General features: G+C 44.7%; 1 protein-coding gene across 1 annotated transcript; it reads left to right on the top strand.

The window, feature by feature from the left end:
- Positions 1 to 355: 355 nt before the first annotated feature.
- On the top strand, positions 356 to 19,478 carry TMEM272 (transmembrane protein 272; the record flags this gene model as incomplete). Its single annotated transcript, XM_080364138.1, has 4 exons — positions 356 to 413; positions 7,481 to 7,540; positions 14,400 to 14,482; positions 19,116 to 19,478. 4 exons carry the CDS (start codon positions 356 to 358, stop codon positions 19,476 to 19,478), a joined length of 564 nt encoding a protein of 187 aa, XP_080220264.1.
- Positions 19,479 to 19,729: the final 251 nt, after the last annotated feature.

Below are 19,729 nucleotides of genomic sequence, written 5' to 3'. Positions count from 1 at the left end.
TATATATTTGTATTATTATTATACTCTTTGTCCTGCCCCAACTACAATCAAAGTCCAGATAGATCCTTTTCCAGGAAGACAGGATTAATACTTCTCCCTCAGCCTTTCTGTGACCCCAAAGCTTTGGAATCACCATCAGAAAAGCCCAAAGCTGCTGGACGACATGCCTAACTCCAGGTATGCCACACTGACAGCTGCTGTCCTTATTCGTGGATGCTTTATGTTCTTTTGGGGATAGTGAAAGCCTGCTGAAGCGTGTGAGTGACTCTGAGCCAAGACATTTGTCAGTTAAAGGCATTTTTCCTAACGATATTTACTTCTGTATCCCTACAGAGACCTCAAAAGGTGCTTCACAATGACAGCCGGCCTGGAGAAAGCCTGTCACCGGTGCATATCTAAAATTGCCAGCAATGGTAAGGCACTTCTGGTAGTAAATGCCTTTTGTACTTACTTTGTACAGCCCCACAGCTCAGCCAGGTATATAAAGAATTATTTCCTAGGTCATTTTGGACACTGATGGAGCACACAATAGTAACTGTATCCTGACAGCACCTGTGGGCTGGAGCATCTGGATCATAGCAGACAACTGTAAAATTTCAAATACTAACACAACCAAGTACCTAAACAGGAGCTGCAGCAGACAGCCTGAGCAATACAGTGTGTTTGTCTCCTGTTTTCTGCACATGATGCATAGTCCAGCAGAAATACCTGCAGGAAAAACCACCTGGCAAGCAGCTGCACAACCAACCTGGAAACCTGCAATTCCTGCAGAGCGAAAGTGCTGCCAGTCCACGAGCTGACATGGGAGCATGAGGTTGGGGACAGAGTATGGTCAGGAATAGCTCCCCTTCCACCCAGAGCCATTTGGCGCAGGGTCTTCTTCCCTCCGCTTGCCCGGCCCATGGCACACTGGCCACCGCGGGTGCAGGTAGCCCTCATAAGCGGCCACATGTTGTGGGTAGGAAGCATCAGTGATCTGAACGGAGGTCTTTGCATGACAGCCTGGGCTCACTCAGGCTTTAGAGCCGCTGTTTTGTCTAACCCAGGGTGGAGGATGAGGAGGGGTGTACGGAGCCAAGGGCTCCCAGGCTGAGTGAGCAGGTGGGTTCTGCAATGCAGCAGAAAGCTGACCCGGGCTGGGGACCGTGCAGGCTGCATGGAGAGGCACAGCAGTAACACGCTTCAGGGGTGGGTTTTTGTAAGACTAGGGAAGAAATGTTGTTGGCAGGAGGTTAAAATGCAAGGTTTTTAAAGCAGTTTACTCCCACTGACTACATGTCCTTTTCACTCTGAGTCGCAAGTGCCTTTTGCTTTCATTTCTAGGCAGTAGCAATTTCTAATTCCACTCAAACATGAGAAGAAAACGCTTTGACCACTCACCATAACTGACACTTCACCCACACTAATTGCTGCATTTGCCAGTCCACGGCTGTTGCCTTGGGAATTTTATATTCCTGCTTTTGGCTTCACTTTAAAGGCTTTCAAAGTCCAGAATGAACTTTTATTAATGATTAAGCCCCTTAACTCCTTGCTGCCTTACAGCCCTTCAGAGGAAACCAAGCCAGGGGGACAGACAGCCCTGGCCTGGGTTCAAACCAGGACCACCTGCAGGAACCTGGCATGAGTAGGGAAGGACATTTTCTGGCCTACTTGTTCATGTTCAGCCTTTCCCCAGAGGACAGGAGGGCTGGGGAGTGACAAACATCGAGGGGTGCAGAGCATGTGGTGTTCTCATTACACCCAATGGCAGCCCCCAGGAGCGGGACTGGGATGGCGTGGGCTCCCTCACACCCCACAGAAAGGACAGGCAAGGGGGATCTGGGCCTGATGGTGAATATCATAGTAAAAGAAGGCAAAAGCAGTGTTTTCTCTGTTTTTTCTTCCTACCAGTTACAAGAAAACGTCACTGTTCCCTACTAGTATGAAATGGCCACTGGGATTTTAATGACAACAGAGAAAATAAATTAGCTTTCCAATTTTTTTTTGAAAGAACAGGGTTAGTTCTCTGATCTCATCTACACTCTCCTACACCAGGAGCTTCCTCTCAGGTATCCACAAAGTTACACATGAATAAGTCAACTCAGAAATACTGTTCCAGGAAACACATTATCTTTAGGTTTTCATTACATTTAAGTTCAAAATCAGCTGAGCTTTAGCTATGGATCAGCTAGTACATCCAAAATTGATTTTCTGTTCATTTAAATGCAAACACTCCTAAAGTGCAGTGACAATTTCACTTTTTCTCATCACCCTATGTATATTTTTCAAAGAGCATTTCAGCAGAGCCTCACGTTTGTACCTTTAATTAACTGACCAAAATAAAACAAAAGCTAATCCACTACCCTTGGTCTACTGCAAAGCAAACTGGTGGCTCTTCATGTAATGCCCAAATCTTGTTTAAGAAGTAGGTCTGGAAATTAATTACAAGGGGCCAAATCCAGAACCTAGACCATGGCATAATTGTAGTTCAGTAGCTAGAGGCATGCCATAACACTCAGACAAGCCACTCTGCAATATTGCCTAACCCCCAAAGTACATCTGCATCTACATCTACATCCTCTCCATCCTGATGGTATTCAGATTACAGGCACCTTCTTATTCTACACTGGGTATGTTTTTATCTGATAAAAGCAGCATTGCTCATGTCAGTGCTGGAACCTGGAACTTAAATTTTAGATGTTGCAATGCTGGCATAGCTTATCTGGGTACCAAAGTGCTTTTTCATGGTGACACAAACTTGTCTAAGCAAACAGTGATGCCATGCAGCAAACAGCTGGTGGCCCTGAGCTTGGATTTGGTCTGCAAGTCAGTTTTATCCCACTTTGCCTGCCTCCTGTGGTGGCTTTGCACTGGGACTGGAGACCTCTGTGGGAATGGCTGTTCCTCACACTGAGCCACCCAGCTGCTGAGTATCTAGTCTGAACTGAATCACCCCAGGGGTGGAATTCCTGCCATTCATTCCAAGAGACTATTCCATCAATATATCTCTTTGCCATGGCACTTAGCCTCATGGGCAGAGCAATCTTTCTTTCTACTCAAGTTCACTGCATGTCTTCAGCTTCATAGCTCTTTGGATCACTCACAAGTCCTTTTTTGAATGCTCAAACCTTGTTGTTATTTTCTCTCATTTGACCGTTGGCTGGCCAAGCTGAACAGATTTCATTCCTTTCCTTCAAAGTTAGTTCATTCATGACTTTTCTGCATATCCTGACTGATGTGGCAACATCTTTCTGTCACTCAAAAGCCCAGAAAGACATGCAGTATCCACAGCTACTAAAGCCATGGGCAGACTCGTCCCTGGTCTGTAAAACATATGAGCTTGCTGGAGCTGGTTCCCCAGAGAGACCCACTGAGACTTGCTCTGCCCCCGCAGCACCCACACACACTGCATACTTTCTTCTCACCAAGCTCCTGTCAATACTGCAGGGAATGTCTGAAGGTGTTGTGAGGAAACAAAACATGGATGAAAATATCCACTACCGTTCTGCAGCCCAGCCTGTTGCACTGCCAGTGTCCACGCTGCTGTACGGCACACCCCGACACTGCTTGCCAAGGTAGTGCACTACCACCTGCATCTGCCTCAGGACATGATCAGTCCCCGGGCAGGGCCAACTGACCCGAATTTGCTCACATCCACACTACTGAGAGTCAGCCCCCTCAGAGCAGTGCTCCCACAGGGCAGCCGCAGGGAGTACTGTGACTCTACACCCACACTTTTGCTCCTCAGGCTTGTCTGTGCAGATAAATCCTGGGGAAACAGCAGAATTTGTTTGGAAGCTGGTAGCATCGTTTTTTTATCAGGAACTTGACAGCCTATAGAACAAACAGCATTTGGGAGTGACGGTAGTGTATACAACACTTCATTTATTATCAGAGAGCTTGTCACACACTCTACTGAGTATGTTGCACTACAGCCATATTAGCAGACTACCTAAGAAGAGTGGGTAAGTTGAGATTTATACTCATAAATCACTTCTGGAAATCCCATGAGGACTCACCCGAAGAGAAAGAAACTTTTCTCTATCTTCAAAGTAAACAGGGACAGCCTGAACTGATCTGAAACTTCCAAGTGCTGGTAAAAATCATGGCAGCAAAATAAAGCGTGAGGAGTTTACAAGTGAATTGGTATCACATCTAATATTGCCTCCAGATCTGTCCCACATGTCAGAGGACAACTCACCTGCTGTGTGCCCTGAGGCCAGGACAGGGACCAAAGGAGCAGCAGAGGGAGCGCAGGAGAGCTGCAGTGCAGGGGCACGGCTGTGGGAGATGTAATGTCTCAGGCAAAGGATAGCAGAGAGACCACGATATACAGCCATAATATAAATGGTGATTTCAAGTTTGTTTACTTCTGTAGGGAGACCATGGCAGAAGTAACTCAGCTAAATAGCGGATTTACATTAGCTGACTGTCCTGCTGGGCAGGAGACACAAAATCTGCACCCCCGATCTGATTTTTGTGCCCACGGATTTCAAGGAATGCGAAAGATATACAGCCACTTACTCTCCTCTTCTTCTGTTGTGATCCCAGACACAAGCTTTTCCCTTCACCTTTTTCGCAGCACGTTAGGACTCACTCATTTATGTCTCCCAATGTAGGACTTCAGCAGTGCCCCACCACACACTGCCCCAGCGGTACAGAGCAGGGGGCTCTCCTGCCTGGTGCCCTGACATCAGCTTTGCCGAGCAATGTCCTTCTGAGTCATGTCCAGTTGTATTTTTAGAGACAATCAACCCTTTCTTGCTGCTTTTTCTAGGAATGGGTCCAGGAGCTTTTCTGACCAGCCTATGAGGTGATATCACTGACTCAAAAATATTACAAGCCCCACATGTGAAACTTGCACAGAGAGCAGCGGACTCTCTGCAGAGCAGTGCTACCCTGCGGCAAATACCATTTTCTTGAGTAATTTGTCTTTGGACCAGAATGGGGCAGCACAACCCAGACAAATCCAGGAAGAGGTTGTGTGTGTCCCCAACCAAGCAGCATTTCTGTGAAATCCCCACATGTTTCAAGGAAAACAGTCTTTAGTGCTGTTAGTGGCATTGAGAGCAGCTGCAGAACTCTGCCAGTTGTGTAGTCAATTGTTGAGAGTCTCACTTTGTTAAACATGGACCTGGAAGCCTTCCCAGACTGTGCATCTGCCCCTCCAATTCGAGACCTAAGAGGCTGTAGCTGAATGGGGAGATAATGAGTAAATACATTCCCAGCGACTGCTTTGGGAGGGGAATTAATGAACCATCATCTTTTTCTCTCAAGCTGCGAGTGGTCCCTACCTCCCATTTCTCCTCTCCAAAACCAAGCCGTTGGGTAGATGCTAGACACAAGCAAACAGACACCGGTGTGTCAGATACACAGCCCCACATGTTCATGGCCCCCCCTGAGCCTTTTACAGAGTTTACCACAGTGTCCCTCCCCAGGGTCAGACAGACCATGTGCCGCATGATAAAGAAATGACATCCTCCTACCAGGCTGCTTGCGGGTGCAGCAGGGGCAGAAAAAGGAGGTGGCTCTGAAAGCGCAGGCAGAGAGGTGACGCTGCTCTGAGAGTCACAATGACAGGACTTCTGGCAACACCAGGCAGTCCATGTAACTGCTATAGAAGTGAACTGCACTAATTTGGATACCAGATAAATGAGTTGCCCAGGCTGTGGGCACTATTTGCAGGTGATACTCATGGGTGTGTTAGGAGCCCAGGTCAGCTACAATACCATTGCTTTTGAGTATGAAAATAATAGTCTAGATAATGAAACAGCAAGAGGACTTAGCATGAAATGTGACATGTGGTGAAAAGGGAGGCTCTAGGCTGAGTTGTTCTAATGAGAGGCTGTCAGCATCTGAAAGAGCTTAGTCAAGTGTAGGACACTATTCAAGCAGGGGAAGAATTTCTGTACTGTGGAGCATTCAAGAGACAGGAGAGCCTGAGCACAAATGTGTGTGTGAGAGAGACAGGCCAACGGGGAGAGGAGGAGGGGATGGCATAAAGGAACACAAGAGCTTTCTTCAGCTCAAAATATCTTCAGTCTCTACCAATTCATAGAGATAACAAACATGCTACTTCTGAGAAAGAAAGATGTCTCTCAAGCACTGAAGTGTCAGATCCTCGTTCTCTGCTGAGAAAACACGAGCAGCATGTGGGGGATGGTATGTTCCCATGAAAAGTGTCTGCGAGTCAGAAAGCCTGGTAGATCTGCCCTGAATTTTTATGCTTCTCCTGTGTCCTCTGTCTCAGTTTCTCCTGTAAAATGGAGGCAGCGATGTTTCTTTACCCTGAGGGTGATGCTTTGGTGGTGCTGCAGAGTGTCCCAGAGTGGCACTGTACGCAAGGTGCTGGCAGCGTCCCCAGTCCCTCATGGCGAGGAGGATGCCGGCCACCTTGCACAGGCTGCAAACCAACCCCGAATGCTTGCTCCAGGATTTTTTTCATAAGCCTCCAAAGAGACATCCTACTGCTTTTCTTATCCATGGCCTTCCCCTCTGCAATCTATGCCCACCTCTGCTTATCACCCTTTTGCCTCCTTAAGGCATCGACTTGCAGATTGAGCCATTTGCAGGAGCGGTCTGCAGGGGTGCTCACCACAGAATGTCCTCATTATGCTTTACTCTCATTTTGCAGGGCAGCATTTCACTTTAATATTGCCAAGTGTTCATGATTAGGCACACAGGTGACAGCTCTTGTAAGACAGGCTGCTCACACTGTTCTTGACACTGTTGTTTCTCACTTTCTGCCAAGGTAAGCATTCATCCCCTGCAGCACGAGGCTGTGCTGGGAAAATATGAGGGCTCAGATACACCTGTGGCTCTCTGAGGAGTAACTAAGTACCTCAGGTCTGCTCATCCGTGGGAAGAGCCCGTGTGCATCCCCAAGAGCATCCTTCCTTGCAGCTTAAGCTGATCCCACTCCTTGCAGTGAGGCTGCTGCATTTGTGTTCATGAGCTGAGCTGAGCTGGGCTGGGGAGTTAGACCAGCCAGAGACTATTCACATCTGCAATAAAGACAGTTTATTTATCTATCAATGAAAACTGAGTGGAATGGCATTAGAGCTGCTATTTGCTTAGCAAACAGATACGGCTCATCAGTTGCCATGGTTTAGCTGATGGAAAGCTACTAGTTACAGTGCAGTCACCTGGTGGCCTCTCTGAAGCTGATGCTGTGGCTGAGTCTTTACCCTTGCAATAAGACAGATGTTGTAGCAAAAAAAAGCAGTTTGTGTGTCTCATTGCTCTTCCACTGATATAAGGACTAACAATGTAGAGTTAAAAAATGGAGGCCTGAGCTCCGGGAGAATGATAAACACTTGTTGGTCTCATCATCTCAAATGCTGCACCACAAATGTGATATTCCCACCCCACGGAGTGCACTGCATTTCTTGCTGCACAGCTTTATGGAAAAAGAGCACTTGCAAAGCATTGGAGAGAACTTCTGCTCTATAATGAACTTCAACCAGCCCCAGTAACACTGTCTTTCTTTTCTTTTTCACAGCATGCTTTATATTTGGGCTCCTCACTTTCCTTGCCTTACCACTGTCCATGACTTTTACAGGTAAGCTGACTACTAAAGCAATTTTAAAAGAGGAGCTTCCTGGCACTGTGTGGCAGGTTAACACATCTGGTGGGAGAAAAGAGTTGGAAAACATAAAGTTTCCAACTGTTAAACATGTATGTTGGTATTTTAGCTTCAGACAGATTCCCAGCCCATGCTGCAAGGTGAGGAGGAAGCAGTGCTTCAATTCTGACCCTGTTTGTCTTAAATACCTCTCTGGCATGTCTCGCCTCAACATGGGAGGAGTCAGGGAACTTGGAGACTTTACCAATACCTTTTTGTAGCTCACAAGGTTTGGGTTTCTTTAAATTTAACCATAATCCTGAAATTTCTAGTTGTGCATTGCTTATTTTGAGTGCACTTCTCATTATTTCTTTCTACCATGGAGCTGTGAGCTTGTTCTGAGCCTCAGACCTATTTTAACTCACTTTTTTACTGATGTATTTACTTCAGCTCAATTGGTGCTTAGGCTACCAGCACCTGGCAAAGAGCTGTGGGTGTTTTGGCTCCGTCTGTAGGAAGAAGCTCAGAATCTGACAGACAAGAACATTTCATTAATCAGGATCCCTCTGTATTAACTGCACTGCAAAAGTCTTAGAAGTCTAGGACTTGAGGGGAAGAAGAGATGATCTAGGCTGCTATTTCTCCAGCTTTTTGAAAGTGAGACCTGTTTTTTGGCTGATCTGTTTCTATAATACCCCCCAAAGGCTGGATTTGCGAGTAGCATTTCAAGATCAAATATAAGGAAAGGAAAGGAAAGGAAAGGAAAGGAAAGGAGAGGAGAGGAGAGGAGAGGAGAGGAGAGGAGAGGAGAGGAGAGGAGAGGAGAGGAGAGGAGAGGAGAGGAGAGGAGAGGAGAGGAGAGGAGAGGAAAGGAAAGGAAAGGAAAGGAAAGGAAAGGAAAGGAAAGGAAAGGAAAGGAAAGGAAAGGAAAGGAAAGGAAAGGAAAGGAAAGGAAAGGAAAGGAAAGGAAAGGAAAGGAAAGGAGAGGAGAGGAGGAAAGGAAAATTCTTTGAGCTGCAGAATTTTATACATTTTTAAACTCCATAAGGCTCTGTTCTTTATTAAGCATCACCTTTTTCCTTTCCATTAACACAGATTTTGTTGTTGTTTTAAAAAAACTGAGCATTTTCTAACATTTCATCGCTCCCTTTGGGCCTTTCACATCCTCCCAGGGGTTGCAAGCACCATGTGAGAAATACTGGTAGAGACACTTGCCCACCTCTGCTTGCAGACAGGCTCACGGTATCCCTGACAGATGTCTGACTTGCCCTTGCTCAAGGAAATTCCACCGCTTCCCAAGGAGCCTATTTCAGCATTTTATTGCTCTCACAGACAAAATATTTTTTCCCCATATCCAACCTAAATCTTCCCTGTGGCAAATTAAACAGATTACAGCCTCTCCTACATGCCATGGTCACGAAGACAGATTGGTCACCATCCTACTCAGGAGAATCTTTGAACTGTTTGAAGGCTGCTGGTATAACCCCATTCCATCTTCTTTTTTGTTTTCCCAGAGATCTCAAAAACCTACTTCTTTCCACCTGCCCTCATGTGTCACTGTTTCCATAGCTTTTTCTTTTGCATTTTGCCTCCTCCATTGGCCTCTGGCCAATATAACTACTTTTAAAATTTTCTTTCCCTTCAAAAAAAACCCCACCAAAACCTGATTTTTATTTACATTGAATTTTTCTCTTCTATACAGTGTTCAGCTTTATTGGCTGTCATTTCAGGTGTCTTTTTTCAGTGTATCCAGATCACTTTGAATTTTAAGTCTTGTCCTCAAGAGGCCTTACAATCATTCCAGATGGGTGTCCTAGAGAAGTTATCCACCTTCTGCCTCATTCTTCATGAAAGACAGTGCAAAGGAACTGTACATGCAGATGCTGTGGGCAAGATGCAGCCCACCTAGATTTGGACTGTACACATCTGTAACCAAGCTAAGTGCCATGTGTTGCCCTTGCAGGTAGTTTAGAGAAATGGGCATTTCTGGCAGTGAAAGTCCCATACCCTCATTTAGGTGTCTGCATTGAGATAAGACGGCTTCTAAGGGAGTGGGGACATCCAGCCTATTGGCATCTATAATTGGCTAAACCCACAAAAAGAGTGTTCAGCTAAAGGTTGGTGCTGCTTCCTTCATCTGGGGCCTTCCGAGTACTAGAAGTGACTGTGGTAGGATTTTGATTAGGACATCCTAATTAGGAATTAGGGAGTTCAAACGAGGGATTAAGGAGCAATTAGGAAGCAGGGAGATGGACTGAACTGTTACATCTCAACACTTAGGCTCTTATGCTTATCCATCACTTAAAATTGCTATTGATCCCATAAGAGGATTTCAGCTTTAGCTTTTCCCCAGGCTGACTATGCCTGAGCTATAGAACAAGGGTGGGAAGGCATAATTCAAAGTGTGGTACAGCCTGCATGCATATTGACAGCCAGCCTTCTGGAAATGAATCCAGGGCTGGAGTCTGACTTCTGAGAAACATCATTTCCTAGGAATATTTCATAATATCTTTAAGATCAGTAAGAAGTGGAAAGTGTATGGTAAGATATTAGCCTGGAGCTCTGGGTATCTCCTGCATCAGATAAAGAGTCCTTTTTTTTCAAATTACTGAAATTAAGAGATAATGTCACTGTAATATAGCATTGTCAGAGGATATTGGTTTCCTGCAGCTACACATCTGCAAAGACATTTTTAGGAAAATGAAATGTCAAGGAAAATACAGATATTTATTTTCCAAGCAAAAGCCTCTGATTTTCTGATAACATTAGGTTACCACGATCTCAGAGAATAACTTGCTGATGTGCCTCCAGTCATTTTAGCTCTTTCTTTCTGCAGAGGAAAACTGTGAGATATTTTCAAATGTAAACAAATAAATTACAATATTCATTAAAACTCAGAGATGAGTAACTGGTAGCCCCAGTAATAATTACACGCTAACATTATACACTTTTTAAATTTGGTAGTACCTCAAATCACAGTATAAGATGCATGAAGAGGACTCAAAATATTTTCCAAGCTCCAGACTTGTGACATCATTTAAGTCACAGATTGTTTAGCAGCCTTCTAACTTTTACTGGTAGAGATTAATTTATTTTTTTCCCCAGCTAAACATTCCAAAAGTAAAGAGATCTATGGAAGGACCTCATAGAGCTTTTTGAGAATATTTTTCAGTTTCCAGGACAGTGAAGGATTGCTTCCAATAACACATTCTTGCAAGTTGTCCAGACTACCTTTATACACAGTGTTCTCCAGGGGTAGCTAAATAACACTTGAAAGCTGATGACATCATTTTCTCATCAGGCAGTCTAAATTTTCCCCTGTTCAAATTTAACTCAGTACTACTCCTCATGCTCATATCTACATCAAATAACTCCTCAACTCTCCAAATAACTCTCGGAAGTCTATTCTCGTATTCTGCACCTTTACACAGGATCCAGTCTTGTTCTTTAATGGTTGTTGTTAACATCATCTTTCCTTGCATTTCAGTCCTTCAGCCACTCACTGTCTCTGTGAGTTACCTCTGACTTGCTGATATGCTTTCTGATAAAATGGTAGCGAGAAGGAATTACTTTATGATAACTACTCGACAGCACCTTGATCCTAGCGCAAAGCCCACTGTCCAGGGCCTGACTGAGCCCTGTGCTGATGGCAGCTGCAGTCATGCACTAGGAACAGCAGAAAATGCTTTGGCACTTTGTGTCCTCTGCCTCTTGTTAGAAGAGAAGTGAGGAGGAGGCACCAGATGCCAGAGCAGCCTTGCTATACAGCAGCCCTCCTTTACTATGGGATGCACTTCAGCCATTTTCAGCTGCCTAAGAGGACCAAAGTAGCTAAAACCAGGGAAATGCTGTATTTTCTTTCCTTCATCCTGACCCCTCATCTCATGGATAATTGTGAGTCATGAGGAAACTTGGTTAGTAGTGATCCATTGTGGGCCATCCCGCAACACTGCCCAAACCGGTGTCCTTAGAGAAGCTCATATCTTGGTTGCTCTTTCCACTTGTCTGGACTTTGTGTCCTGGATCCCACTGCAGTGTTGTTCCGTGGTAGCCAAGAGGTAAAATGTGCAAGCACCTCTGCTTCTCCAAGCTTCCTCTCTCTTTTTTTTTCCTTGGACAAAAAGCTGTTGGATATCCCTGCTATGTTTGATTATCTAGAATCATTTTAGTTAGAAGAGACCCTCAGGATCATCAAGTCCAACCATAACCTAACTCTAGCACTAAACTATGTCCCTAAGAACCCTGTCTAAATGCCTTTTAAACACCTCCAGGGATGATGACTCCACCACTTCCCTGGGCAGCCTGTTCCAAAGCCTGACAACCCTTTCCATGAAGAAAGGGTGATCTTGCAAAGGTTGCTGGTTTATTCATTTGGACTCACACGATGGCCTCTGTAGTGATCAGGTTCAATTGCTCTTGACTCTAAATTGCAGATCGCTCTGGCTTGCAGTGAGCATTGGCCTAGAAGCAGAGCTTTGATCTCTCATGGTCGATGTATCCCATCATTAACAGTCAAAGGAAAACATATCTGGTGCTCATGGGAGAGAAGGACTAGCGCTGATGCTCTCCTACCAGTTTTCATGTTCCCAAATAAATCAGGCATGAGCTGTGTGTGAATTGATTGGCCCGTGATGTGTGTTCCTAGATTTTACTGTAACGAATATCAGTCCCCATCTGTCAACAGGAGGTCCATATTTCCTATTCATCTATAGTGTTGTATTTTTAAAGTTACTACAGTATTGCCTCTTTTTACCTCCTCTTTTGCTGTCATATCTGCCTGCAATATTCTCCCAAAACCTACAGAGTACCACTGCCTGTCATTCAAACATTCCCCAAGATTGACTCCTGTCATGTTATATATATGAAAGGACTCCATAGTAGATTTGTCTGGGAAACAGAATCATGACTCCATTAAAAAAAAGAAAAAAACAACGCATGTGTTCTTGATGGTTTTTTTGCCTCAAATCAAAATCTCAGTAACACACTGGAAATAGCAATTGCCTAGGTTCCTAAACTGAAATATATTCCCTGAGATCCCTGGCCAGCTGCTTTTGTGACAGGCAGTTACAGGGCCAAGGACTCCAGAAACCCTGGCAGCTGCTTTCTGAAAATTATGTAATTCATTATGATTTTCCTGCTGCTGACCCCTGTGAAGTTGGGAGTCTGAGCAGGTCTTGGTGTTACATAGTGGCAAAATGGACAAAAACCAGCAGGCTTGCAACAGGGGACAAAAAGGGAGAGAGTCCAAATCCATCCATGTCCAGCCCTTTTCAATTATGAGAAGGCTGGTAATAAATACTTAGTGTAGAATAGTCCACTGGACTTCACAGCCCTTACACGCAGCAGATTACAAAACATTGTCCAGCACCCTACGACTAACATAAGATCTATAGCAAGCAACCACAATCCAAAACAACTGTATTATGCCATGCTAAGAGTGTAGGAGAGATTCTGGACATCAGCGATGTTCTGGACCAGCAGTAGCAGTGGATTTGGTGGGTACATTGACAAGATGGAGAGGATTACAGCTACAGAAGAAGACAAAACTACCCCACTGGTACTTCCTTCCTGATCCCAAACCCCTGTTCAGTTTAGTTCTGAACATGGTGGCAAGATGTTCCACCTGAGAGATGTTTGGTATTAAGACCAGCACATTGCTTTCAGTATCCTGCCTCTGGATAACCCCAATTGTTCAGAGAAAAGTCAAAATTTCTCCTTGAAAATGACTCACACACCAAGAAGAAAACAGAAAAACCTTTCTGGGCTCTGCAACTGATCAGCACATATCCTTAAACATGATATCAACAACAATAAAATGATAGTATAATGAGCAGTTTAAAATTGACTAAAGGTGCCATTGGGTAGGAGACTTGAGCAGCGGATTAATCTCTGCTAACTTTAGATATCTTCAGCTGACTGTCTGGATTCCATGTATAGCAATGGAGAGAAAGAAGCACTTTCAGGGCCCAACTCATCTGACCTATTTTAAATGCCTATCTTAGGATGAGAGGAATTGAACTTTACAAGTGTCTATTCCTCCCTATTGACTATAAAGACAGTCTAGGAAACTAGTTCAGCTATGGATGCCTGCATTGCAGACATCTATATTTGGACATATGAGTCTCACTGCCACAGACCTGTATCACAAGCTTCAGTGTCTACTGCCAGCAACATCCTTATACTGCCATACACTCCCTTCCCCAAAATGTACTCAGCTTTCTCTTTCTAACAGCACATTTGAGGGTTGCCAGGATCCCTGGCTCCATAACAACCAATGCTTTTAGCCTCCAGCAACCCAAACAGCCTGGAAGCTTGAGATTCTGTGCGTCCGATTCAGCTGCTTGGGAAGATAAACTGGTTCCAGGCGCTCCCACGGGTGCTGGCTCCCAAAGCTTTGAAGCATCTGACTAAGGAACATGCCACACTCACAGATGCCAATGAGGAGAAAAGGCCTGAGAGAAGCTTACCAGAATTCCTTCTTTTCACAAATTCAATGAATTTTCTGTTGCTGATGAAAATGCCCTGTCCAGCTCAGTCAATCATTTGTTTAACAAAGTTGCAGTGGCTGACGCTAGTGACCTGTGTATGTGGCTCAGATCAGTAATGTCAGAGCAACAATAATGCTGTTGTTACCTTTGCTCTCTCCCTTCTCTTGCCTTTTGATTCTTCATGGCCCCCACTCCTGTAGTGGGAGTTGCAAACCCCCTTTAATTCAGCCCCCATTTCAGTAGATGCTGGGTACAACTCTTGGGTCTAAGCACTACACTTAACACTACAGCATCTTGAGCTTTCACTGTACAGCTTGTTGCACTATTTGATCACTTGAGATAACAAACATTTAATTTTTGCTGTTCAGGAATGAAGTTTTTGGAAGATTGCCCAGTTCAGCCACTAATTCCATTATATCTGTTGGTGGGTGGCGTGATTGGCAGCTTAAAGGTAATGTGCTTTCTATGTGTGAAAAGTATTTTGTGTGACTAGATTTTGACTTGCTAGTTAAGACATAATGATGGCTCCAGACATCTATGTGCATGCAGTACTGAAGAGAGCTATCTTGGTTGAACTATGCTTGTTCCAGCACCTAAAGCACATGTCAGTCAAGTGAGATGCTAATGAGTTCAGCATTCAGCATTGTCCCACACATTGTGGTGTGACTTTCTCCTACATCACAGCATCTGTGCTACCATCCCTACTGAGGGAAATGACTACATAACGTGAATGCCTATGGTAAATGGGCTCCTATTTTCCCAAGCTGTTCTCCAAGCCTGTCAGACCTTTCTCCTTCATTTTCAGACATGTGGCCTGGACAAAAAGTCAAGTTACTCTCCTAGTTTTGGGAATTCTATAAAATTACAGGTGTTTGTACATAGCCCTTCACAAGTTCAATTTATTCCCACTCCGGCCTGGCCAGAAGCAATGACTATGCAGCAGTGTGCCTTCCTTCCAGAGTAAATAAGCAGGGCTGATTCATCTAGGCATGGTATTTTCTAGCCACAGCTACCTGTCTTCTAGTGGACTGTGCTCATTTATACCTTTGCTGCTTGACAAGCAGACACACCCCCATAACTGTGTTACACCCTGGTCACTGTAAAGCTATGACTGACTCTTTGTTGACTCTATGATAAAGGATCACCCCGTTCTGACAGTTCCTCTGCAGACTGTGTTACCTGGCAGCTAGTGGGCATGGAGAGGCTTGTCACAACAGACTGCAGAGCTAGTTCAAGGCTTTTCAGCAGGATTAATCAGAACTGTTTTATGCTGTCCCAACAATGTTCCTGCCAGCAGTAGAGCTGAAGGAAAAGCTTTGGAAAGACACCACTGAGGCATGAAGGGCTAAGAACAGCAAGTGCTGCAACTGGAAGGGAAGCCTGTACTGGTAGCAGTGTTTGTCCTGCACAGCTAACGGGGGCAGCAGCAGCCTGGCACCCAGCCTGCCTTCCTAGGAGCCTGGCATCAGCAGAACATAGCATCACAGAATATTTTGAGTTGGAAGGGACCTTCAAAGGTCACCTAGTCCAACCCCCCTGCAATGAGCAGGGACATCTTCAACTAGATCAGGTTGCTCAGAGCCCTGTCCAGCCCGGCCTTGAAAGTCTCCAGGGATGGGGCATCTACTACTTCTCTGGGCAACCTGGGCCAGTGTTTTACCACCCTCATTGTAAAAGATTTCTTCTTTGTGTCTAACCTGAATCGCCGCTCTTTTAGTTTGAGACCATTACCCCTTGTCCTATCACAACAGGCCCCGCTATGAAGTCTATGCCCATCTTTCTAATAGGCTGCTTTTAAGTACTAAAGGGGCACAATAAGCTCCCCCTGGAGCCTTCTCTTCTCCAGGCTGAACAACCCCAGCTCTCTCAGCCTGTCCTCACAGCAGAGCTGTTCCAGCCCTCTGATCATTTTCATGTCCCTCCTCTGGACCCTCTCCAACAGGTCCACGCCTTTCCTGTACTGAGTGCCCCAGAGCTGAATGGAGGACTCCAGGTAGGGTCTCAACAGAGCAGGGTAGAGCAGACAGGGTAGACCCGAGGGGCTCTGGCCCAATGCTTCAGTACAGGCAGCCTGTCCCTTGAAAGAGAACCTGCTCATCTCTGAATTGACAGCACTGCATATTTCAGCCTGCAGACACAGCAGACAGGCACTATCTACATTCCCCTTTGATAATGTTTCTAGACCCTTTTTTTTTGCCAGGATTGAAAGAATGGGGAAGAATATTCCTCTGCAAATCTCTGCATCCCCTGCACTCTTTCACAGTGGTATCCAAAACCTCAGTATATCACTGGGATATGAATCATCCACCCCCAAGGACCTTTGGTCAGTAAATAAGTAGATGGAGAAAAAAAGTGCTTAATGCTGTTGTAAGGATTTTTTATGCTATGAGTTCTACTGGCAAATGCTTAGTCATTCGATCACACCAGTGGACTTATCTGTGTAATCAAAGGTTCATTTAATAATAGTTTAGAAAAGATTAGAGCAGAATTGAAAGGACATTTTAATGTTAATGAACTGAAGCCTTAATCAAAAATGTTGGCTGTTTCTTAGCTATTTCTGGTTTAAAGTCAGTTTTTCTCACCCTAAATTAGATGCTAAGTGGGTCAGTTAATATTCCTGCTGACATCAAATAATGGCTTGAATTTGGCTTCAGCTGACAGCAGGACTGCGTATTTTGCAGTCTGGCAATACAATTTGTCAGAATTTGGTGGGCCTAACTCATAGTATCATCTCATAGAGCTTGATCCGTAGCCAAATTCCACCTGTCTCAACTCTGCCCACTGTTATGTTCATGAGACTGCACCGACTTCAATAGAAGTGGTACCTAAGCAGTACAATTGCTTGACCTCTGAGAGTTAAAAGGTCAGAGAATGGGTATAGGATGAAGTTTGAGTGAATGCTGCCCTGTGATGGACATCATCTAATGGCAAGTCATTCTGGCCCAGGTCTGTACAGGTCTATGAGCTCCTCATCTGCTTCTTTAGCAACTCCGGCCTTATAAAAGGCAATAGTAACTTACTGGTGTTCACCAAGGCAACTGAACCATTCTACCATGTCCAGAGAGGCCTGCTGAATTCAGGTCACGCTGCTTCATAAATGTACATTCAACAGTTATTAAGAATATGAGCAACAGCCAGAATTTGCTTCAATCATAGCTTGGCAAGGCAATGTCCATAAAAATTAAATGCACTTTCCATGAGCTGTTTAGATGCAGTTGAGATCCGTAAACTCAAAAGTAGGTTTCTCCCCCTTCCTCAGAACCAATGCTTATTTGCTATTTAACCCCACTCCCATCGCTGAGCTGGTAAAGCCTGAGTACAGGCAGCTGCCTATGTGATGAGCTCACCTCAAAGATAAGGAGCCGCACAGAACTTCAGGTCAAGCCACAGGTCCCCATGCGGAAACCTCAGACCCACTGGCCGGGTAGGTTTATCCCCCCTGTGTGTCATGAGCCTGTCCAGGGTAAGTGTTCACCTGAAAAAGAGAAGATACTCTGCTGGACTGGACAAGCCTATCAATTTGAGTGCTCAGATGGATGTGAGACATCCAGTGGAAACACTGGGTTTTTTTGCTTGTGTTGGTGCTGGCACCTTAATCCCTGTTTCTCAGATATTGGTACCAACATCTGTGCTAGGAAAACAGCTGGTTTTGTGAAAAAAAAAATTAATAACTTAAACATAATTGAACACTTTTGCAGGAAAGAGCAAGAGAATCCTCTTCTCAGGATGTCCTGGATCCTCTTGCTAAGCCTTGCTTCTAGAAAATGGGGCACATAGACTAAGATCTGAACCAGGCAGAACATAATCACAAATGGATTTCCTTTAGCCAGTGTTCTCACCATTAATCACTGACTAATGGAGAAGGAAGATTATAAAATGAATGGTGCTCTTCTCTCTCATTTCAAGCAGAAACATGAGCACAGAATATAACTTTTGTACAGAGAACATGGCTGAGAACCCCTTTTTGGACAGTACGGCCCCCCCTGCAACCTCCCCATCTATGTTTTTTATCTTTCTCTCCACTGGAATCTCCCCATCTATATTTTTTATCTTTCTCTCTGAATTTCACTCCTGGTTGGCCCAGGCAGCTTCCTCCTCAGTTGGTGTCTTAGAGTCGCATTTCAAAGGACACAGCTCCCTGTGGGGAGACTTGCACAAGAAGCTGAGTACCTAAAAAGTGACTGAGGTTTCCACAAGGAGGACAGCTAGGTGGTTGTGTTGCAATATGTAGTGCCTTGAGGACTGGGCCATGTACTGCAGGTGTAGCAAGTTAACACACAAGTTTTACAATGTTTGGTCCAAATCACTGTTGGGCCCTGTACATACCTCTCCTGTAAATCTACCAAAATTAAGGAAGTCATTTAGAGGACAGAAATCTGAAAGTTTCTCTACACTGCAGCCTACCTACCTACATCCTATTGCCATGACTAAACTAGAAATTTTCTAAATGTTGCTGATGAGTCCTACTGCATTTCCCTGTAAACCAGACCTTCCTAAGCTCATGGTATCATGGTCTTCCACCTATTTCTCTACTGGTTCTGACTAAAAGCATGAATGGAGCAATCTGAGAAAATGACGCTTAATTGAAGAAAACTTGACAATCATTCCAAGTATCTGAAGCAATTTATTCAGGGTTTAGGTCAAAGTCTAGACCCTTCATAATTGTATTTAAGCTGATTCATCTGTATAGCTGTGGAAAATGGAGTTAGGACAGACAAGTCCACCCACTACAAGGCAGGAACCACTCGACTTAAGTAATTTAGCAGTTACTCTAATCTGTTCTTAAAAGTCTCCAGCATGGGAGCTGTTGCCATCTCCATACACAATCTGTTCTCATGCCTTTCTGTCCTTACAATCGGCATTTTTTTCCCATGTTTGGCCTAAACCTCACTGGTGAATAAAGTGTACGGAAAAAATGCATCATTTGCCAGCAGGACCTGCCTCATTTGTGGCTCCTCAGCTGTCCCTTACATGATTTTCCCACACCCAATTTTAATTTGGCCCAAAGGCTGGCAGTGGCCAGAAGGCATTCAGACTTTCTGCAGCCAATTTACTTATTCCCTTTTCTCTTCCAATGCCTCCAGGTGACTCTCCTGCTGTACGACTCAACCAGGATGCGGCAGCTGCTTTCCAAGTCTGTCGTGATTGATGATGACGATGACGACGAATATCCCTGGAGGCAGAATGCTCACAAGTACTACATCCATCTAACCCTCAGCCTTTTCCTTTTTCTCTGGTTCATTCTTGGGAACTACTGGGTTTTTTCTGTATACCTGCCAAATTTCATCCCGCCTTTCCATCAGCCGCAGGATTACTGTGACAAAACCCTGTACATTTTTGCTGTTGGTGTTCTCATTATCAGCCATACTGTTCTCTTTCTTCTTATCTTTTGTAGCTGCTGCATATATTGTTTTTCCAGGCAAAGATACTCTTCAGAGGAAGACTAATTGCCACATAAATAAAGCCCCAGATGTATGGGAAAGAGTGTACAACAAAGAAGAGGCAATAATTCACCCTTGTATACAGCTTTGTTGTACTATATGTATGTGTGATAGCAGTCAACTGCAAGAGGAAATTGTAAAATACAGTGCCATCTGGAAATAGCTAAGCTGGAATACAGCATAGGCAATGTAAAATTCCTGCTACAGATGCCAGGGTGCACTCTTGCTAATTCCTACATCCGTGTTTTAACTCCTGG

This window comes from Nesoenas mayeri (assembly GCF_963082525.1).
Source record: "Nesoenas mayeri genome assembly, chromosome: 1".
NCBI lineage: Eukaryota > Metazoa > Chordata > Aves > Columbiformes > Columbidae > Nesoenas > Nesoenas mayeri.
The sequence above is the reverse complement of the archived record's forward strand: the minus strand, read 5'-3'. Positions and strand labels throughout refer to the sequence as shown.